Source organism: Aythya fuligula, chromosome 8 (genome assembly GCF_009819795.1).
Source record: "Aythya fuligula isolate bAytFul2 chromosome 8, bAytFul2.pri, whole genome shotgun sequence".
Lineage (NCBI taxonomy): Eukaryota > Metazoa > Chordata > Aves > Anseriformes > Anatidae > Aythya > Aythya fuligula.
Window position 1 is genome coordinate 31234380 of NC_045566.1, and position 23373 is coordinate 31257752.

General features: G+C 40.6%; 1 protein-coding gene across 3 annotated transcripts; it reads left to right on the forward strand.

The window, feature by feature from the left end:
• Positions 1-2092: 2092 nt before the first annotated feature.
• Positions 2093-23351, forward strand: DIPK1A (divergent protein kinase domain 1A). 3 transcript variants are annotated; one of them, XM_032192566.1, is made up of 5 exons: positions 2093-2162; positions 17173-17216; positions 17616-17723; positions 19102-19278; positions 20561-23351. In XM_032192566.1, exons 1-5 carry the CDS (start codon positions 2096-2098, stop codon positions 21371-21373), a joined length of 1209 nt encoding a protein of 402 aa, XP_032048457.1. In that variant the 5' UTR covers positions 2093-2095; the 3' UTR covers positions 21374-23351. The 3 variants fall into 3 exon arrangements, with proteins under 3 accessions (XP_032048457.1, XP_032048458.1, XP_032048456.1); XM_032192567.1 differs by lacking the exon at positions 20561-23351 and adding an exon at positions 19480-20153 and having other exon boundaries at positions 2094-2162; positions 17173-17307; XM_032192565.1 differs by having other exon boundaries at positions 2096-2162; positions 17173-17307.
• The last annotated feature ends 22 nt before the right edge of the window (positions 23352-23373 follow it).

A 23373-nucleotide genomic window follows, 5' to 3' on the forward strand; every position in this document is an offset into this window, starting at 1 on the left:
GAAATAGCCTTACTTTTAGCATCTAGCAAAGCCTGATCACAAAGAGTACTTAAAGAATAACTAAATACTTCAGTGCTGGCATAAAGCACCTGCTCTCACAGATGACTAAGATATCATGTACTAACTGAAAAATACATCCCCTAATGAACATATGCCAGGAACTGTTTGGATCCAGATGTAACAGGAATGAAACATTTAGATCCTTGCCTGCCATATGGGAGACCCACATTTCATGATTAATCCCAGCCTCTTGTTCCAAGGGTTGGCATAGAGCACTGGATGAAGTAACTGCTTGAGATTATTCAGCAAAACATTTAAATGTCTGCTTTGTAGTTTCCTCTTGTGTTGCCTTTCCGTTGCATGCCCATAATCTAGCTAAGCTTGTACAAACCACTGAACTGTAGAGGGAGGTAATGCAGAAAGCGCAGCCATCTGGGCCTGCCTGAATAGGAAGAGAAAAAAAACACCCTGACTGTGAGAGTCACTGCCTGTTATTAAAGCCAGCATTGTTTTTACGGGACTGCCAAATCTTACTAATTAATTTTCAGATTTATACTTCAGAGCGAGTCTGGCAGTGATTATATTATTCAAAAAGCGGTCGTGGAGTGTTCTTAAATCTTGAAGTACGACTCCCTTTAAATTCTGAAGCCTTCTAATACTTTGTGACCTCCTAACATTTGGTTTCCAGATACACATCTTTCCTTGCCAGAAAATCATAACTTATTCTTACACTAGCATTTTTGTAACCTTTCTTTTAATCAAAGCAGCTTTCTTTGGTATACATACAGAACAAAAAAGGCCACAGCATGTTATGGTCATTTCATTATTTTTATCCCCACACTGTGGCATTATCCTTTTGCCTGATGTCCCACAGCCAAAAAGTGTCAGAGCTGGAGTCTCCCAGCTTCTGACTCCACTAAAGACATGGTGTTAAAAAAAAACACAAACCAGTTATACATGCAAGGAGACAGAACAAAATTAAATGCTATGTAACAAAGGACAAATTTACTTGAAGTTAACAATGTTCCCACTAATTCAATTGGACTGGGACTGCCCGCAACATGTGAGGCCTTAGGAGACCGCATGACAAAAAAGTGATGGGTTATTCTGTGCCACTTGGAAGACCCGATGTCCCTCAAGTGTTAATGCTACACCACTCCATGGCTACCTGGCTCTCCAAACAAGTGGCCAAGGAGCGAGGAGGAGCGGTGATGGGGACACATGCAGACAGTCGGCAGGGCCCAAGTGGCGCTCTCACGCCCTCAGTGGCAAGCCTGACACCGGTCACCTAACGGTGTGGTGTGGCCTAGTCCGGTGCTGCTTATGGGTGCTACCAGAGGCAGCTGCCATGACAAAGGTGGTGACAAACGCACATTTTTATTTTCCTTCCAGCAGTAAACCAGCTGTTGAATGCTGTCAGTGCTGCAGGAGTGCCGGAAGGACACGGATGTACACACCTGCTGTCCAGAGCGTGGCGGGGACTGCGGGGCCACCGTGGGGCCAGTGCGGGGCAGCCGGCGGGCAGGGGCAGGAGGGCCGGGGGCTGCGGGGTCGCTGGGCCAGCCTCTCCCCGTGCTGTGAGGGAAATGCTCGGCCGCGGCTGCAGCAGCCCCGCCGCTGGCTCTAAGGGCCGGTCGGTGACCGGGACACGTTATTCATTAACAGGCTCCTCCGTAGTTCTCCTCGGGCTGGACGCTGGGGGCTGAGCGCTGCGTGGCGGCCGGTGCCTGCCCCTGTCCCTGCCCCTGCCCCTGTCCCCGTCCCCGTCCCCGTCCCCGTCCCCGACCCTGTCCCTGCCCCTGTCCCCGTCCCCGTCCCTGTCCCCGCACCTCGCCGCGGTGTCCCCGGCTCCGGCCACGGGCAGGGAGCGGAGCCCGCGGCGGTGCCGCCCCGCGCTCCGCCCCGCTCCCTCCGGCCCCCGCCTCCCCCCGGCAGCCGGCGGCAGCCGCCCGCCCTCCGCGCACGGCGCCTGACAGCGGCTCCCGCCCGGCGGGGCTGCGCCGCGCTCCTCCCGCTGCTGGCGGCCGGGCCGGGCCGGGCCGGGCTGGCGGGGAAGCGCCGCGCCGCGCTCCGCTCCGCCTCGCCGGCTGCGGGGATGTGCCATTGCCATGGCGAGGCGGCTCTTCCCGGGGGCCTGGCTCCGGCAGCCCCACTACGCGCAGGTAGGCCGGCGGCGAGGCCGCGGTGCGGGGCGGCGGGTGCCGGCAGCCTGCCGTTCCCTCCCGGGCGGCCGCCCCCCCGCGGCCCGGGGCCGGGAGGTGGGAACAGGTGCGGGCCGGGCGCGGGGCCGCGGCAGCTCCGTCGCCCCTTCCTCCTGTCCGCCGGGCCGGGCCGAGCCTCCTGGGCCAGCCCAGGGGCTGCGGGCCGGGACACGCCGCCGCCCGGCGCCCCGAGCTCCCCGGGCAGCCGCCGCCGTTCCCCTGCCCGCCCCTGGTGCGGAGGGCGCGGCGCCCGGGGGCGCGCTGCTGGACGCGCTCCGCCGCACGGCCCGGTACCCGCGCGAGGGGTCGCCCCTTGGGGTGTCGCCCCTTGGGGTGTCGGCCGCGATGGCCTCGGGGTGTGTCCGGGTGGACACACCCTCTGAGCTTCTTTTTATCTGTTGCGCTGTGCTTTAATTCGTAAGTGAGCAGTCTTAGAATATCCAAGTTGGAAGGGACCCGCGAGGTCCGCCTCCTGGGTCCCCAAAGGGCCACCCAAAATCAGGCCATACGTCTGAGTGTTGTCCAAATGCTCCTTGAACTCCACCAGCTCGGTGCCGTGCCCCTGGCCCTGGGCAGCCTGTCCCAGTGCCCGACCACCCTCTTGGTGCAGAACCTTTCCCTAACCCCCAGCCTGACCCTCCCCTGTCCCAGCTTCAAGCCATTTCCTCAGGTCTTAAATTCAATTTTAGTTGAAATGAGTGTTTGAGTTGGTGGGGATTAATACAATACTTACTTACACGTTACTTATGGCTGTCATCTGTTGCTATCTTATTAAATGTTTTCTGATTGTTGGATTGAAAAATTGAATTTCATCCTGATGCATCTTAAAGTCTCTAACGTGTTAATTCCTTCTCATCTGGAACTTTTCTGATCCCATTCTCTTTTTGGACCTGCCTAAAATGGGACCTAAAATCCAAAGAGAAGTGTACAGACACAGGTATAACCTTATCCTCTTTGGCATTTGTTTTATGGTATGTATAAGGAAATCTAGGTCAATTATCACTTGATTTTCAGACCAGAAAATATTCTCCTTGAACTCTTTACCCGAGCGGATACTTGTGCAGCATTTGGATTCCCATAGCAGAAAGTTTCTGGGACAAATACAAATGAATTCACAGTATGTGAGCTACCTTTCAAACTAGGGTTCTGTAAATTGTCTGTCTTCTTTGCCTTGATGATAAGTTTGTCTCTGATCATCACGTGCTGATGTTGGATAATTTTTTCTCTGTTCGTCGCAGCATTTACTTTAAGGCTTTTTCAGCAAAATGTGTGATTTTAAAATCTCTTAAGAAACAGCCAGGTCATTTATTAGAAAAGTCAAAGAAGTTAAATATTTGTTTCTGTTGCAAATTTTAAAAATATTTCTGCTTGTGCTTTCTCACCCTGGAAACTAGTAGAGTATTCTACACACTTGTTTTGAGGAGAGCTAGTAAGAGCTTTGTGAACGTTAACTTATTTTTCTGTGTTACACAGTGAATGTGTGTTGGTAATTGATGCATCTGCAGAATGGCAGCAAGCTATCGATATATTGACTTGTGACAGCATGCTACTGTTGGTACGTGACAAATGTATTCATGGGTCAACTCTACTAATTGCTCACTGAGTGTTCTATCGAGATTTTTGTCTCCAGAGAGGCCAACGCTCCCTAACTAAATGCTAGACTTAACTTTCTGAGATGTAGCTATGAACGAGAGGGGAGTTCTAGGACTTGTGCAGTGTTGCTATGCAATATTTAATGTAGCACACCAGGGAAGATGACTGTACAATGGAAAGCGATGCTGACTGACTTCCAAATGTTATTGGCTGGTGTTCCATTCTTTTTGAAAACTGTGTTGTGAAGTGAGTTGATAGAACATCAAGTTCTGCAACAAAGAATTTAGTACCTCCTCTAGCTTTCCTGATGCAGTACAAGCGGGATGCTATGGAGCTGGTTTGCAACTGATGCTCTTATGCCAAATGTGCTGTTATTATTTATTGTTGTCAGTATTTGACATGTTCTTTAGCTTGCATGCAGAATGCAAGACCACAGGTAATCATTTGATCTTTCTAGCGAAGGGCAATGTGCTGCCAATTATCAGCTCATACAAAAATGAGCTTGGAAAACTTCTGGACATCTTGCTTTAGTTCAAAGCTTGGAGGTTAGAGATCCACAGAAACAGTGCTGAAGTTTCAACACAAAACAGTAGCAACTATGAAATACAAAAAAATCCTGCTGCTTAGACTGTAAGGCTTGTAAAAGTGAAACAAAACAACAAAAAATTTCAAACCTGACAAACTTCTCAACAATACTAAATACTGCCAAGAAACAAACCAAAAACAAATTTAATGGATCTTACAATTGAGTGACTAACACTTTTCTACAGCTGTGATTTAGGTTTTGCAAGGAGAGGTTAGTATCCCAAATTCATGAAATTGTCCTGAAGTTCTTTCTGATAGCTGTAGTTAATAACTGGGTTAAGAGGCTGAGGGCAAGCCAGCAGTACTGCACATATCAATAATCACGTAAATGACTCTTCCAGGCTTGAAAGCTTTCTGGCCGCTAGAGGTTCTGGACCGAGTTTGCAGATCATTAGGGACATCCCGTGGACTTCAGTAACATAAAAGACTGTCTTTGAAGGACTAAAGAGTGAACAAGTTTTCAAGCCCCACATAATGTATCATCATCATTTTGTCTAAGCTTTTAATCCTTTTGTTGTTGTTGCTTAACCTTTTAAGGGGAAGTATCCTGCTTTCTGTCTTGATCATTATCCCTTTTGAATTTCAAACGATATGTCTTTTTTGATTATTCAGGATACAAGTAATCTGAGGAAATAGCATAATCTTAAGTGTGCATTGTATGCTCTTAAAAATGTGAATGTGCCCAGGGCATGTCATCCAAGACAGCGTGAGCTAGTATTTTCAGAGATCTTGTCAGCCTACCTGAAGTGCATCCTGTGATCCATAAATCAGCCTGAACAGAGAAAAAAACAGCATTTCTAGCATGATCAGCTTATGATTTTTATCTTTTTTCCAGTTGCTAATGTAGAATGAGAGATTTGGAGATTTGGAGAGGACTACTAGGCTATGGTTATGTGAAGTACTTTGGAAAATGAAACTCTCAAAAGTGTTCACTAGTTTTACACTATAATATCCCTTAACCATAAGAATGTTTTAAATAAAAAGTATACTTATCAAAAAATTGGCAAATAGTTATGTTGCATTTTGATCTGCTACTCTCCATATGCTTTGGAGTGCATCCAGGCTTGAATTTTGCCAGAAGTGGTTTCCAGTTCTGTTCCAGGGAATGAATGTCTAATTATTATTCAATGCGTATGACTTAGTGGAATGTACAAATGATGGATGAAGTTGATGCCGTAATATCCTTTTAAGTATCCTTTACAATGCTTTTCTTCTTCCTTGTGTTCCCTGGCTCGTGTTTAAAGTCTTGTTGAAGAGTGGAGCAGAACAGAGAAATTGTATTTCCTAGTTTTGAACTTTTTTTTTTTTTTTTTTTTTTGTTTCTTTTTATCACTTCAGAGCTGTCAGTCATTCTGGTGCTCTGAATATTATTTATTAAAAGTTTTCTAGGATTTTGTCAGAATTCCAAATGAAACTTGTTTATAAGTAGCATTCCCAAACTGCTACATGGGACTTCTTGCTCAGAACCGTGCTCAAACAATCTGCTGAGTGTGCATGCAGCGAGCCTGGTGCGCTCCGGGTGTACCAGCACACGTGGGCTAAGCAGGGTCAGTAAGGCTGTGTCCCTGCTGCTTCATACAGCACGCCAGGTGTGACGCTTCCTAGATGAAGTGGGCTAAATGTGTCTAGACTCCTAGACTGATTTTAAAACGGAAATTTGGTAGGGAGAATTCATGGGAAGAAAAAAATATTGATCAGAGCTTTTGCTGACCCTGATAAGGAGGTCCAGATTAAAGTACTGCCCCCTGAATCACAGCAAGCAGAACCTTGTGGTCTTCTGCAAGCAGGTGTGTGCTCGTGTCCGTGCTCTGAACTGGGAAGATGTGAGTCCCACAGGTCAAGAGCCACACAAGTATGCATTGGCACAGTGCTGAGCCCAGAGTAAATACAGCTTCTCCAGAACTCATGCCAAGTGTATGATGTATTCGGATGGCATCTGGGGAGGATTTTCTGTCCCAAATGCATTTTCTCTGTCTTCGTGAGAAGGAAGACAAATTTGGATAAATGCAGATAATAGTGTTATTTCCTGTGCTATGAATATGGTCAATGCTCAGCAGTGGTCCTGAGGCTTGCAGACCACTGCTAATCTCTGAGATGGTACTAAATGGTTTGCGTTTGATGAGAAGTTGCTTTAAAAATAGGCCTTTGGTTTAAAGTTTAATGTTGTAAACACACATGGAAGCAGTCAGCAAGAAACTTTGAGGAAGGCAGCGGGGTTGTTGTCCCAGAAAATGTTGATTTCTAAGTAATTTTTCATAAATGAAACAGCTTTGCCTAAAATTTATGATTTATTTCAAATGTTCTTTAGATTTTATCAGTGGTACTGTGTTTTGTAGTATTTCTGTTCGATAATATTAGGGTTACTAGAAATAGCTAAAAAAGAAGAAGCTCACTCCCTACAGGAAATCACTACATCTTTGCTTTCAGATAGATGAAAGATAATCATTAGCACCTGCTATGATTCCTGATTCATTGGAACTTCCTATTATTCCAGGAGGGGGCAGAATAAAGAAAATAATTTTATTAGAATTTTTTGGTAATCCTATTAATAAAAGAAAAAAAATATAGAGAAGAGTCTTGTGATGGGCTTTAAGAAGACCATTGTCAGAATTGTCTGTAGAAATGAGGAAGTGATAAAAATCATTTTTAGTTTTCCCTGTAGGTGTTCTGCAATGTTTTGTTAAGCACTGGGTAATTAAATAGTTATGAAAGGTTCAATTCTAAAAAAAAATAATAATTTGGAAAAAACAAACACTCAAACTTTGTCCCAAGCATGCTGTTCTATGCAGACTGATTTTCCAGACTGACTACAGCTGTGGAACAATAATTTTTCATATATTTTCACTTAGTATCTGTAAATCACATCTGTGTCCTTCTTGTGGTTGCTTGTTTGTAATAATTTGCCACTCATGTTTTTTTTCCCAAAGTTTTATGAGCTTCTGTTTCTCACAGATGCTGCTTGAATTACTGAAAACTTTCTACCATTATGGTTGGTACCCCTTCGTGTTCATGGGTAGAATTTCACATAATAGAAGTTGTCATGTTACTTTGAACCTCCAAAAGTGTGTGTGATGGAGTTAGAGATCCTGATCTGGACTTGTGTGAGCTAGAAAGCCCTAGAAGACAAGCTGGTGATTTGAAGTAAACATATCCAGAAACTCTGTGCTGATGCAATTTCTATCATAGATCATTTTTATGTGTGGTATTGGGGATCAAACTGTGGAATGTATTTCAGATCATGACAGTTTCTGTTAAATCATACTTCTTTAGACAAACAAAACTAAAAATTGCTTTTAAGAAAAAGCACTTGGAGTTGCCAGAACATCTGATGCAGAAGAAAGGAGATGTCTTGCAATAGCTTCTGCCTTGGTTTGATTCATTTGTTTCAGGGCAATATCCATCTTATAGGCAAAAGTTGAAGTAAGATTGTGTGTGAGTTTTCTGTTTTTGTTTGTTTTGTTTTTGTTTAAGTGAAATGTGCGATATGATGGGAACAGGAAAAAGATCCTTAGGTAAGTTGGGCTTTTCTATTTGGAAGGAGTAAAAAGGTTCAGTCCCCTCCCCATTCTACATGAAAAGTGGCCATTGGTGATGCTGTTTCATCTGAACACTACCAAGCAGCAGTCCTGAGTCTTTTCAGTGACAATGCTGGATGCTGACGCCAAAGGGGAGGTGAAAGTAGGCACTGAGATAAGCAGAACAACTCACACCTCTCAGAGCTGCTTCTGGCTTTTCTCTGCATCAAGTGACGATCTCTCCCTTGTGGGAAAATTCCACTAAGACACAAATCTTCCTCCTTGAACTTTGTGTTAGAATAATGAGTTACAGATGGATCACAACACTGGAATAAAAGGAGTTGTCAACGGAAGACTTAGCCATCCTTAGGGAGATACTGGTGTCCACAAAGACATTTTGTTTCTCAATAACTTGTTGTGCACGTGGATTTTGGAAAGAAATGGTTGGGGCCATGGTTTCACTTTATCATCCTCTTTGTCTGACTTGAATAACAGAACTTAAAGGCAATGTAGAATTCAGTATGGGGTGAACAGGGACTTGCACTGTATGAAATAGATCCTCTGTATGCTACCCCAGGGAAGCTAAGTAAACCTAACATCGAACCTTTATCAGTGTAATCATAAGGACTGACAGTCATTCGCATACTTCTTTGGCATATGATTTTTAGCTGGCTGAAATGGCTGAGATGTAAATTAGGTTCTTTTATTTTGCAAGAATGGACTTTCTGGTTGCAGTTTGTTTATAGATAGTAGCCTTGAACAGGAAGAAAGTAGGAAATGCTATAACTGAATACAGTTTGTGTTGACTTGATTTTTTTTTTTTGTTTTTTCTCTTAAAGATTTGCAAAGTTGGTCTTGCCTTAGAGTTGCAGCATGCCCTTTCAAGGGTAAAAGGGGAAAGCCATGAACATGAGTGTTTTAAGTGAATTAAATTATGCCACTTGGATTGGAAATATTTTTGGTTTATTTTTAACCAGTGCTGTTATTTACTTTATGAATGAAATAGTACCTAGAAGAATAGGACTGGAAGGGAAAGTGTTTCCTTCAAAAATATGTACAGGGTATATTAAGATATGAGGTGACTTCTGCTAGGGTTAAAAAAAATAATAATTTGAAGAAACGTAACTTCTTAAATGAAAGACACTAAAATTAAAGTACATGAGAGAGAGAAGGCATCCAGCTTTGCTATTGACTTCCTAATTTATGATGCTTGTACTGTTGGGCTGCTAACTTCAGAAACATTTCTGGAGAAAGCTCTTATGTGGAGGAATTGTCAGTATGCCATCTGTCAGCCTTTCTAGCTGCTGCGGGCTGAGCACTGGATGGAGCATAGGAGACGGATGTTCTCTCTTGCCGCCTGTAGTGCTGCATCGCCGCGGCTGTAGCCTGAGGAGAGTGGGAATTTGGGTAGGAAGGAGATGGACTTACCTGAAAGTCCAAACAAGATCCTTTTTTGTGTGTGTGCATGCTGGCAGCAGACCAAGGTAGAACACTGTGCTATTTAAAAACCTGCTTCCTTTTCAGATGGGATGTTTGGATGAGAATTGTGTGTGCATAGTGGTTGTTTGTTTATTTTATGAAACACGTGATGAAACTCTGTATGAGATTAGGTTCACAGAACTTCACTGGTGATACATATTTAGATGGAAAATATAATTCAAGTCAGCTTTGTGACAATGTGCATGAAAGAAGCTGGGGATGGTTTGAGCCAGCCCTTCCCCATGCTGCCATCCTCACCTCAGCCTGGCACATCATGAGGCATGACGGGGCTGGCAACTGAGCTCAGGGGCATTGTGCTGGGGTGGTTTAGGGTGCTCCTCCAGCCCCGTGCTCCATTCATTTGCTGTACATATGTATCCACAGCAAAGGTGGCAGGGTAAGCATGCTGCCCATACCTTAGCTACCCCACCTCATTATTTGCCTATTGCAAGCTTGCAGTGCAAATCAGTTTTCATGCAGAACCTGACCCCCAGAATACGCGATCTAATTGTTTGCTTCTGTGGTCTCTGGTCTGTGCTGGTAACCTTTGGCAGAGGATTTGGACAGAACAGTGGAAATGAGAATAATGGGCAGCTGTTTGCTCAACTGAATAGAACTTAATCCTAACAAAAAGGTGAATACAAAAACTGATGACCATGCCTTTATTGAATAGTTAACAGTAACTGAATATAATCTGATTTTCTCAAAATACTGTGCTTTAATTTACAAATAGCTTTTGTATTCCTCTTCTGATGTTGCTGTTTCTCATTGTGATTGCAGAGGTGAAGGTTATTCTTTCCGTTTGATGCTGTATCGAGTTAGAGAAACATTAAGCCAATGTAAAAATAGATGAATGACTCACCTAGACATTATCATGAACTGCTCTACAGAGCAGTCATTGGTGTTATTGCCATGCTGAAGCCACTAAAAAAAAAAAAGTTAAACTCTAGGTTATGAGAGCACATATTTAATGGGGTATAAGAACAAATGAAAATAAGTAAATTATTACAGGAGACATCAAACCTGAATGACTATGTCATGTTTTTTTTGTAAGTGCCAAAACTGTTACGTATTGTCTGCTCTTCAACCAGTAGTAAGTGGGAAGGTGGAAAAAAAACCACAAAAACACAACCACCACCAAAAAAACACACTGTGTTCTGAAGACAGTCTGAGAAAAATGTGTTTGTGTGCTTACAACCCAGCCAGACCAGGCAATCCATCCATGCTGTACCTTAAATGTTTTGGCTCTGCTGGTCTCATACACCTCTCAGTTCAAAACTTTGCTCCAAGAGACCTCTGCTGGAGGACTGACTGCCTCAAGGCTGGTAACCTGGCCTGCCTGGGACAGCCCTGCTGGGGAAGAATAGGTCTTGGTTGCTGCTTTTCGTTTATTTTGTGTATTGAAACAGCATGCATGAGTATGAAGAATAAGCTCTGCAGAGAATCCATCTGCCCTGCTCACAGCTTGCTTTTGGTACTAGAGGTGAGAACAGGGAGTGAGACGTGCTCTTACTGCTTTGCCACACTGTATCTGCTGGCTTCCCCAAGCTGTGAAGGAAAGATGCTTGTGGGTGACGAGGGAATTCTAGAGGTGGGCAGTATCTGAGGGCAGGGGTTCTTCAGCATGAAGGTTGTGCTGGGAAAACTGAAGAAGCAGATGGGGCCCTGAGCAGTGCTGAGAACTGCTGCCTGAGAAAGGATGACAGACAGTGGAGGAAGACTGAAGCTGAGGCCAGCATTGCACAGTCAGAAGGGATGGAAACAGACTGGAAACGACTGGAAGAAAGAGAATAGCAGATGATGTGTGGCTTGAGAGGACTGGCTAAGCAAACATCTTGGGGTGGAAACTGAAAAGAAAAAACTAATAGGTGAAAATTATAAATGACTAAATATGGAAAACGGACAGGAAGGAAACATAGACAAGCTCCAGCTGAGCATGAACTCAGATCTCTTCTGTATGGGGAAAATAATTTCTGAACCGATGGGTAAAGTATCAGTTCTCATTTACTGCTGGTTCGCGTCTCAGGTGACTCCTACTGCTCCTCATCCGTCTGCTGAAGTAGCATGGTTTGCAAGAAAACTAGTGATTCTTAATGTTATAACCTTGTAGATATAGTATTTTTAGACTAGGAAATAACATTAAAATCTTGCCATTCTTTCATTTTAGTAGTGTTCTTCCAAAGGGAAAGGCTTATATAAAGCATTTCTCTTTTGATGTTCCACAGCCCTTTGCCTCCAGTTTTGTTTTTCTCTGTTCTGTGTTCACCAGCCTGTTTCCTCCTAGGTTTTCTAAGCAGTTTCTAAATGTGCCGTAAACCACACACTGTTATTGTTGGTCTCCTTTTGTACTCCTTCCAGTTTGTATCCATATTATGGATAACAAGCCTTACAGGAAATTACATGTTACTCCAACTAGGGTCTTTGTGGCTCTGAGGAAAACAGTTTAAATTGTTTATTTCTAAAACATTCCCAATCAAATATCTTAAAAGAAGAACTGGTTGAAGGGACTTTCTGGTCAAGATGCATCACCAGAAAAAAACAACAGTTAAATCTTAGTTTTAACCAGGTAGTTTTAGGACAGAGTCAAGTGAGTGTGTGCAAAGGCACAGGGATTCACCTTGAGGTGCAGGGCTGCAGCCGCCCGGCCCGGATCACCTCTGGGTGTTGTGGGTCTGCCTTTTGTTTAGTTCTTCCAAGAGGAAATGGCATTGGTGGTTTGTCATGTTTTTACAAGTACTTGTAAATGATCATTGTAGTCTAGAATGACAGTCCGGTGGTTCTCTACAGCTCATTCCTAAATGTAGATTGAAGCTTTCTCTAAAGCAGCTTTTCTCCATCTATTTCCTTCTCTAGTTATACGTAAAAAACGTGGGTACTCAAGCACTTCTATTTTTCATGTGGCCAAAATCTTTGAAATTTTTTTGTTTGTTTGTTTGTTTTTTAGTAAGTGTGTGTTTGGTTACTCTTACTGCATGTTCTTCTTAATCTATGTTTATATTACAGATGTGTATAGTTCCATTATACTATCAGACATCTACCCTACCATAATCAGTTTTTAAGTTTGAAATCCTGGTAGCACATCTTATACAGGATAAACTAAACCTTTACGTTATTTAATGATAAACAATAATATTTAGTCTTACTTGTGGATGTTTAGAGAAGACCGAGGATTCTATAAATATGATTTACTGTGGGTGGGTACAATTTTTTTTCAAGTGACTCTTTGATACGTGAATATGCTATGTATGTTACAGAAAGGAATATTAACTTACTCTCTTCAGCAATCTAAAGCGTGAATGATAAGTAATGTTTGCAGTTTGTTGCCTTTAAACAGGCTTCACTTGTAGCACTGGCAGTGAAGGAGCAAAACTTCAAAATAAGGCCACAGTTTTAAAAGGTTATTATCAAAATTAAATCAGTATATTTCTGCCTTTTTTTTTTTTTCTCCATGATGTACTATCCCACAACTATTTGCAGGGTTGTACTGTGAATCAGATCAACTCCCTGCGTCCATCTGTGGTGTAGACTCACAGTTTGTTGGGTGTCATTACAATGACTGTTGTCTTCAGCATGGTGATGCGAGGAAGCAGTACTGGGCGGGCAGTTTATGTAGTTAAATTGCAGCCTCAGCAGGTCCAAAGATGTGATCGTTCTGTTTTAGTTCCAGTTTTTAAAAGCAGAAAAATTTAGAACTCGACACAGTTTCTGACCTGTTTACCTGTCAGTGAAGTTCCTGTGGCTGTAAGACCAGATCATCGTGTGACTTTTCAGCTGAAATGTGGATAATCATGGCCTAATATATAAAGTGGACAAGATCCTTCTGGGAAAAAAAAATCCACTTAGAAATCAAGGCTCTTGCATTAGATTTGTATGTAAGTACGTTACGACTCTTGTTTACTTCAGTAAGATGACTGAAGTTGAGGGTTGTTCCCAAATGAACTGTAGTGATGCTTTTTTTTTTTTTTTTTAACTGAAGCTTTGAATTCTTGTGCTGAACAAGGTGAAGAATGTGCAGATATAAACAAGCTTCAGTAGATCACATCAGGAGTATATTAAAATATTTTTCTTCTGTTGTAGAAGGAGAGGAATATGAAATTGTAGTGAGGGCAGTGGACTGAGACTTTGAGATCTACATTTAGGTATGAGTCATTGCCTTTGAGGCCTTGGGTGTGTTGATCTGCTGCTTGTCCTCAGGAAGTGTTCACCCTTTTTTGTACCTATGTTTACCTTTGTGCAGAGATTGTGTTTGTGTATTCATTAGCATCTTGGAGCCACAAACATTATTTGATGTGGATTTTCATGGTACTGTGTGTTTTGGAGTAACACAAAGCATCAGGAGCAATATTTATGCTGGAACTGCCTGAAGGCCATACAGGCATGCTCTTGCTTTTCTGTGTAACTTGTTGGGTTAATTTCTTGTGCTATTCACTTCAGGCTTTTTGGTGGTTTTGTTTGTGGGGTGGGATGGGTGAGAGAGAATTAGGGTCATTTCCTTGGACTGAGGCCTTTGATGTTAGCAGCACTGTATTTTAGGGTCATTTGGGCATACCTGCTTTTCTAAAAATACAACCAAAATGCTCTCATCCATTCTTTTAGAATGAGTCATATCTTTAGAATTGGAGTAACAGTTCAAATATACTTGCTTTTAGAATTTGGGATTGCTCTTTTCCATTTGAAAGTTTTAAAATGCCTTACATATACCTTCTCCTTGATTCATAATAATCTGTTTTTCTTTTTTAAATCACTAAGCTGTAAATGGGAATGATAATAGGATATAAAATTAGGGGCTAAGACACATAGCATCATTTTCCTAGTAGTTTTTTCTTCTGTTGCTTGCATTCCTGCTTCTCTTTGAGACTTGCTGTTCCTTACAGAACTACATGGAGTCCTCCTTAGTCCTCAGGTGGAGTGGGTGCCTGTGTGGAAAGTGTGTTGTGAGGGAAGTTACAGTGGAAGAGTTGGAACCACGCTAGTTTGAGAGCAGAACGCTGGTTCCTGGTGGTTGTACCTGTTATAGTTTGGAAAAGTCAGTTTTTTTTCAGTTAGGTATTAAACCAAGCTACCGTTCAACTGATTAGAACTGCTTCTTTGATCTTAGTTTCCTTAAAAATAAATTACATATTTAGAAAAGGAAATGCATGTTTGAAGCCAAAGAAGCAAGCCTGAAACTTCAGATGGTAACCATAGGTTTGGTTAGTTATGAACCTAAAGATTTTGTGTTCTTGCCCAGACCACCAGCCATGGGTACAGGCATTTGCATGGGCCCTAGCAAAAGGCCATGCCCTTGTTGATGCACTTGGGGTGACGGAGGGTCCTCTCCAATGGTGGCAGGAATAGTCTCTGCCAATGGTGGCAGCGATATCCTTGCTGCTTGCACTGTTACGAACAGGCATTAATTGCAGTATGGCTCAGTTCTTCAGGGGGAGCCAAGTCATACGGGCTTAAGGGTGCAGCCTACAGTTTCCTCTGCTGTGTGGGGTTTGTAATGGCTGCAAGGTGTCCTTGGAGGTGGTGGCACCTCACAGGCCTTCCCGCAGCCCAGCCTGACACGTCCCTGGGTGCTCAGCCTGTGGAGGAACTGCTGCTGAAGCTGCTTGGTTGTGGGGTGGCTGTGAGTGCTCGGGGAAAAGCAGGATGTGCCCAAGGCAGGGCTGTGTTTCTGTTCTGCTCAAGGGGAGGCCAGCAACGTTCTTATGAAGTACAGGTGGACTTCAGGGTGCTGGGGCAGCTCCTAACTCTAAAGAGGGAGCTTGCCAGCATACACTTATGAAAGCTAGCGAACTTCAGGCAAAGGATCTTCGTGCATTCTGAAATAATGATCTTACTGTATTTGCAGAAAAGTATTTTCTTTAGTGACAGTATTTTTTTCAAAAATATAAAATATGTAAAAGCTGAAGCCATATATTTACTGTGATTTAGGTTAACTACTATCAAATTGTAGTAATTTGGAATTACTGCAATTAAGAACTTGGAATTACAGTGCTTTTTCTCCCATGTGGATAGGGACATCTGAAATCAGTATGTGTATGCATATATAATGACTAAGTTAACCCATCTCATAAGTGTGTGTGTGTGTGTATAAACAATATATAGACTATATATATGTGTGTGTGTGTGTGTATATATATATATATATATATATATATATATATATATATATATATTATATTATATAATATATATATATATTATATTATATATATTATATTATATATTATATATATATTATATAATATATATATATATATTATATTATATAATATATATAATATATATATAATATATTATATATATATATATATTATATATTATATATATATATATATATATTATATATTATATATATATATATATATATATATAAATAGACGTAGTGACAAAACTGCTCATTCTTATTACCTTTCTCAGAACCTTTTCTAAAGATAGAATCACTTAGGTTGGAAATGTCCTTCAAGATCATCAAGTCCAAGCCATCAACCTGACATACAGACTCCAGTCATTAAACCATGTCCCTTAGTGTCACATCCACATCTCTTAAATATCACTGGAGATGGGCACTTGACCACTTGGCAGCCCATTCCAATGCCTGACCACCTTCTCCATGGAGAAATTCTTCCATATGTCCAATCTCAACATTCCCTGGCACAGCTTGAGACCAGCATGGAATGGTTACATGAACTAGTGGGTATCAAAAAAGCCAGATTTAAGCAAAATGAAGTTCAGGCCGTGACCCATGAAAAAATGGATAGATCAGTGTAACTGATTTCTGAAGAGAGTTGTGGATACTAAAAACTTATGCAGATTTTAAGGGAGGCTGGGTAAGTTTACAAAAGATAAATTATTTGAGACTTACTATATATAGAAAATCACATCTGGCTTGGAAAGATCCTCAGGAGGAAAATGGGAGAGTATTTGGGATATATATGTTATCACTCTTCATACAGCATCTATTTGTAACTGTTGTTGGAGATCAGGTGGCTTGATGGAGATGGATCTCAAACTAACCCAGTATAGCTGCTCTCATGCACTTTCCTTATATCCTGTTGCTAAAGCTGATCTTGACTTCCTAATTCTTTTTCTAATCCTAGTTCAAGTGTGGAAATCAAACTTTTAGTACACCAGTCTCAGAGGAATTAAAAAAAATCATGACTTGCCCCCTCCTTTACAAAGTACTTAGAACTCCCTAACTCTTAGTTTATTCTTCTGCTTCCCCTAGCGAAAAACAGAAATGTGAGGCCACAGACACAAAATTGGAACATTGCTTACAGTTATGGGAAGGTCCACTGAAGATAAGGCTAGTGCAGAGGAATTGTACTTATAATTAAATGATGCCTTCCCAAGGAAGGAATGGGAGACTTCAGCACAGGGAACCTATTCCTGATGTTCACCCTGCTCGTTGTATATCCATGTTTTATACTTTTACACATTATTTTCTGACAACATTCCTGGTCTTCTTAATATGATTTACTGGAATCAGAACACAAGTGACTGATCTTAGGAGAAAAAAGAAAAAAGCAGTTGAGCTTTGGCAGTTTATAATATTTTTAATCAAATTTGTTATTGAAGCATGGCTTGCCCTTTGAGGGTCTGTCATCTTTCCTTCTATTTATATCCTAATTTTCTTTCCTTTTAAATAAGTTAAACTGACCTCCCCTGTCAGTTCACTGATGGAAGTGGATGTTCCATGTAATGCAGACTGTTTATTTTATCACTGTGGATGTGAAATTCCTGTTTGTTTCTATCATTCTGACTAATGCTTGACTATATTACAAAGAAAACTTTCTCTTTGTGTTCTCTAGGTACGTTTCTCATACATGCGGATGAAATATCTCTTCATCTCTTGGTTAGTAGTATTTATTGGCAGCTGGGTTATGTATGTCCAGTACTCTACCTACACAGAACTATGCAGAGGACATGACTGTAGGAAAATAATAGTAAGTGTACTTAGCATAGCTTGTTTCTGAAGTGTTTGTCTTGACTAATTCCAGAGCCAGTTCAGTCACTGCCATGTGTAAATTAATCAAATGCCGCTATTCTATTGTGTTGAAATAATACTGTATCTTCAATTACAGATAAAAACAGTTATTTGTTACTGTTGTTTTGATGTAGGGTTATTAAAATGTTCTGATTTCCCTTTCCCCCTTTTTTAAACTTCTTTCAAGGGTCAGGTGTTGGGAGAGATACGGTTGTTGCCTCCTTTCTTGGTCAATGTATTAAATACTTTTCTCCATGTTTGTTTCAGTGTGACAAATACAAGACTGGAGTTATTGATGGGTCAGCATGTAGCAGTCTTTGTGCGAAAGAAACACTATATTTTGGAAAATGTTTGTCAACAAAGCCCAATAAGCAGGTAAGGCTTTACTCATCTAACTTAGCTTTATCATTTCCCATTGAAATCTCAGTGATTCTGTGTGCAGGCATTACTCTAGTTTCCTTCTATTGATTTGAAGACACACAGGCTGTGTGTCTGAGAGGCTGAAGGGGCAGAGATTATAATGTAGCATTTCCCTTTTGCAGATTCTCTGCTAGAGAAGCTACATCACAATGATGACCAGTGCAGTTCTGCTCCTGTTATGCACTTTGTACTTTAACATGACTATGTTTTATTGGCTGGGAACTGCTCTGCTGTGATCTGAGTGTGTCTGAATGTGGTGATAGTCTATGTGGTTCCTGCCTGTCCAGGTGCCTGCCCCTTTCCACTGTGTAGGCCCAAGACCCCGGGATTTGGATGAGCCAGCTAAAGCAGATGATTTTATTCAGAGGGAATTGCAGGTTTTCTTTTTTTGTAGGGCATTAAGCTGTAGCAACTTTTCTGATCCAGCAGACAGTGCAGTTGTAGAAATGGCTGTGCTTGTATAGGTGAGAAGACAGCGAGATACATTCAGAATCAAGAACCATCAGCCATAGCAGGGGCCTCTGGGATAAGCTGCTGTAGGTGCCTAAATCTGCAATTTCAAGTCAAATCCCAAGTATAGGATAGATATGTTGGAGTTAGTTGCGCTGTTTCCCTGAATACACATCATGCATAAATTTCAGTGTTCCATTAATGCATTCAGCTGATTTTTTGATAACTGTGTTACATGGATCATTTGTGTCTAGCTGAAGAGTAAGCAAAGAAGTTTTTCTCTGACTGAATCCTCACAGCCCTGTAGTTTAAAAGAGCAGTAAGCCTGTAACTTCCATGAAGTCTTTAATTCCACAGTTACAGAATCTAGTTTCCAAGGAGATGATGAGATCCTTCCACATTTTGACAGTATGTCTACTAGAGTATAGACTCTTGCACAGCATACTATCTCTCTGCTATCCTGCTTCCCAAACAGAATCATCAGACTCTTAACCTAAGCAAAGATACAGAATCATAGAGTATCTGGGTTGGAAGGGACCCTCAAGGATCATTGAGTCCAACTCCTGGGTCCCCAAAGGACTACCCAAAAAATCAAACCATGTGTCTGAGAGCACTGTCCAAATGCTTCTTGAGCTCTAGATGCCAGTATACTGTTTATCAAGCTCTTTACATTTTGGCAGTGTAGTGTCTCCTAAGTCCCTGCAATAGTGTATTGTATTTGAAGCTGCCACTGTTTGAATGTACTGTGTGCACTGCCTGTGAGCAGGACTCAGTGTACTAATCTGTGCTGCTGCTTGACTTCTGAAGCAGCAGTTGGGGTTCAGATGATATTTAGGTAGGACTTCCACAGTGTTTTTATCTCTTTACCTCTTTTCCTGCATAGATGTATTTAGGAATCTGGGGAAATCTGCAAGGAGTTATAAAATGCCAGATGGAAGAAGCTGCTCAGTTTGATTTTGGTACTGATCCAGAACCAAGGAAGGAAATAGTTCTATTCGATAAACCAACAAGAGGAACCACTGTTGAAAAATTCAAAGAAATGGTGTATGGTCTTTTTAAAGTAAGTATATGCCTGGTCATTTTATTGTGACATGATTATTTTTTATTGGCTTATTTTTCTGTAGCTGGAGAGAATGCCCTGTTGTATGAGCCTTGTCCAAGTAAATGTTGGAAAAATAATCAGTACAAAAATAGTTTGTCCCAGAGGTGCTTATCTTAAAATTAGAAGTAACTAACAATTTTTTTCCTTACTTTTTAACAGGTGGAAGCTGGTATGCGTCTTGCATGTCTACAGCTTTCATTGGTATAGAAAAAATATATCCGTACTTCTGCTACTTTGAAACTTGTTGCAATAACCCCAGAGACGAGCACAATTTGAAAAGTGTTCATGTTTGGGAAGTGTTACTGCATTAACTGAACTATATATTTTTTTTCTGTTGCCTAATGCTACACCAGAATTTTATAATATGAAATCATTATGTTGATACTGTGTCAACACTGATTTGGAGCTTTCTGTCCTAAAATTCTCCTAAAATAGGAGCTATTGATATAGCTCCTATGTCTCCAGTGATAGAAATAAGGCTGCTCTAGTTGAGTGAGTGTATGTGTACAAATGTGCACACATATAATAAAGTTATGTAAAAGCTGATGATAGTTGCTAACACATTACAGTGGTTTTGTCTCTAGGATTGGATGTGCAGCAGGTTTTTAGAATAGGTTTTAGGAAAAATTAAGAAATGTCTGTGTGACATTGTTTCTGTGTGCATTGTTAATAATTTAAAATGCAATGGTTCTGACTCCAGCAATGGCTTTTTTCTTTATATTGATACAATGGAGGTGGCTGTATCAATAACAGAATTAAGTATTTCAGTGCACTTAGAGTATGAGGTTTGTACTAGAGGTCTTAGTATTTTGTATAAGTGTTTGAAATAAAGTTGGTGGTGTAATTTCTCTACATCTATAAGGCTTAATCAGCTGAAAACGAAACCTATCTAAACATCAGAATTCTACTTACTTTATCTAAGAAAACGTTTACCGGGCTACTGTGTTCTTGGTCAGACTGGTCTTTAGAAAAATCGGTGTTTGGATTCTAATCCTTGCATTTTGAAATGCAAAGAACACTGGTACTTTCAGAAGATTGTATGCTGGGTGCTTTGGAAAACAGAACAAGAAGAATGCTGCTCAGGCATCTTGGCAGCAAGTCTTGTAACATCTATAACCAATGAAAACTAGAACATAATATACCCTACCATACTAAAAGGTTGGAGAATTATGGATGGATTGGTGGTAGTTAATGAAATTACACTTAATTTTTTTTTATTTTTTTATTTTTTTGCTTTTAGGCAAAATTGGGTGAACAAGGAAATCTTTCAGAACTGGTTAATCTCATCTTATCTTTTGCTGATGGAAACAAAGACGGTAGAGTTTCTTTGCCTGAAGCAAAGTCTGCATGGGCACTTCTGCAGCTAGATGAGTTCCTGTTAATGGTGATCTTACAGGACAAAGAACATACTCCCAAGCTGATGGGTTTTTGTGGGGATCTTTATGTAATTGAAAGAGTTGAATATACCTCTCTCTATGGAATCAGTCTTCCATGGATTATAGAACTTTTCATTCCTTCTGGTTTCAGAAGAAGCATGGACCAGTGGTTTACTCCATCGTGGCCAAGAAAGGCAAAAATAGCTATAGGGCTTTTAGAATTTGTGGAAGATATTTTCCATGGACCTTATGGAAACTTTCTTATGTGTGATACAAGTGCCAAAAACTTGGGATACAATGATAAATATGATTTGAAAATGATGGACATGAGGAAAATTGTGCCAGAAATGAATTTGAAGGAAATGATTAAAGATCGTCCTTGTGAATCAGACATGGACTGTGTCTACGGTACAGACTGTAGAACTGTATGTGACCAAAGTAAAATGAGATGTACCACAGAAGTTATTCAGCCAAACTTGGCAAAAGTCTGTCAGCTACTTAAAGACTATCTGCTTCGTGGTGCTCCTTCGGATATCCATGAAGAACTAGAAAAACAACTGTATTTGTGTATTGCCCTTAAAGTCACAGCAAATCAGATGGAAATGGAGCATTCTTTAATACTCAATAACCTTAAAATGTTACTGTGGAAGAAAATTTCCCATACAAATGATTCTTAGCTTCTCCACCAGCAGAAATACTGATGCCTGCCATGAGAGGTGACCTACCATGTTTGATAAAAATGATGTGCAGCATTTTTTTTAAAGACCCTTCTTTACTCAGATTTCAGGAATGGCTGTTCTACTCTTGCCCTTTAGTCGGTACTTTATGACAGGGCTTCTCAAAGGATGAACGTACAACTGAGCAATCGGGCAGAGGCCAAAAGCACTTCTGGGGTTCCAGAGTGCTGTTATGGAAACAAAAACAACCCTGCATGCTTGATTGTTCTGTGCACTTTGTCAGATCTTGAACAGGATGAAAGTACTCACTGTGCCACCACATCATCTAACACAACATCATACAAATCTGTGAAAATTGTTGTTCACTTGTGAAATACCTGCAAAAGATTTTTATCCTGAATAGTTTTGAGGAACCACCGCTACTGCAAATAATGTGACTGAGTCCAAGCTGCTGTTGTGTATTGAGCTGCAATTGAAGTTTACTAATACCTTTGCATAGCAGAATTTGCACATTAATAGATAATTTTTAAACTATGGAAAATTTTATTCTGGAACTGATAGGTTGTAATATGAGATTTAAATTAGTTTTTGTTTATACCTTGTTACCTCATACTTGCATCTTGAATGTTTTAGTTCAACACTTTTAATTAAAAGTCCAACCATGTTGGGAGCCAAGATTTTTAGGATGTTATTACTTAAAAGGATGTACCTACTTTAGCAGCAATATAAACATCAATTTTTGAAAGTGTAATTATTTTACTTTTATTAAACTGAAGTTAAGCTGTGGCAAACTTTGAAAAGCAAGGCTGTGGACTATGCCATTTTATAAGATAATTTTAATAAGTACTGATAGCAAAAATGTACTAACAGCTTAAAAAACAGGAAACCTGCATAGTAAGATGCTGCTTTGTGACAAATGAAACAAGTAACAGTTGTATATGAAGTCTTGAATCTTTACTGCCCACAAAAACTTAGCTATAGATTTGTGCTTAAATCCTTCCCAACTACTGCAGAAAGTACACGAAGAAGGCAAAGGTGGGTCATAACTGCAGGACAGAAGTTGAATTGTTCAGGATCATATAACTTTTTTTTAAGTAAAGATTACATAGCAAAAAATTAGTAGACTAGTTAAATTGGCAGAAATGGAGGTAATAGATAGTAACAAGGTAGAATGGTATGCTGTAGAATGTTTTCTGTTTTTTCTAGTAGTATCTATCAGTCCTAACTCTCTAGTCTTAAGTGACCACAATCTGATCCTGGCACTCTACCACCTTTAATCAGCATAACTGTTGTTCGTTAGATTTTCATCTGTCCTCACAATTGTACAGAATGGGATGTGCATAAAACACCTTAATACTGTGCTCATCTGTTAATGTTTAATTTATAAATGCTTTAGGTATGAAGCAGTCAAAAGCCTTAGTGATTTTTAGTGGCAGTCATCTCTGTTCCTCAAGATAGCTGGCCCCTTAATTCAGTTTCAGCATAGGTAAGGATGAGCTTTATTTCATTATTTAATAAGTTGTTTATTTGTGTAAAGGTCCAGTATTAAATGAATAAGTAAGCCTAACATAGGACTAAAATCAGATCACTTCTCCATACTGTATGTAATATTATGCAGCTTGGGCTAAGAATTGTGCTCTTTGTAAACACCAGCTTTTTCAGTTCAAAGAATGACTGTGCTAACTCTTGTCTCTTGATGTGATAATATCCTTCATCCTGGAGCTAAATTAAGTATTTGTAACCAGCACTGCACTCAAATGTAAAGCAGTCACATTTTTGGTGGAAAAAAAAAAATCAAATCGCTACTAGGTTTGGGGGAAAAAAAAAGTCTTGGAATCCAAAGTACAGTTGGGTATTTTAAACAGCTTTTTGGAAAAACTGGAAAATAGTTAATGCCATTTGTTGTATAGAGCCTTCATTTTTATTGGTGTTGCACCAAGTTTGAGCCTTCATTGAAAAAATACACTTTTAAAATAAATAACAGGCCTCCTCTTCTCTTT

Bases quoted from the DNA above. Each gene is read 5' to 3' on its own strand.
- DIPK1A (XM_032192565.1), top strand. From the start codon at position 2,109: ATGGCGAGGCGGCTCTTCCCGGGGGCCTGGCTCCGGCAGCCCCACTAC. The intron at 17,308-17,615 runs GTAAGTGTACTT...TGTTTGTTTCAG, and splicing joins ATGACTGTAGGAAAATAATA to TGTGACAAATACAAGACTGG. The intron at 17,724-19,101 runs GTAAGGCTTTAC...TTTCCTGCATAG, and splicing joins CAACAAAGCCCAATAAGCAG to ATGTATTTAGGAATCTGGGG.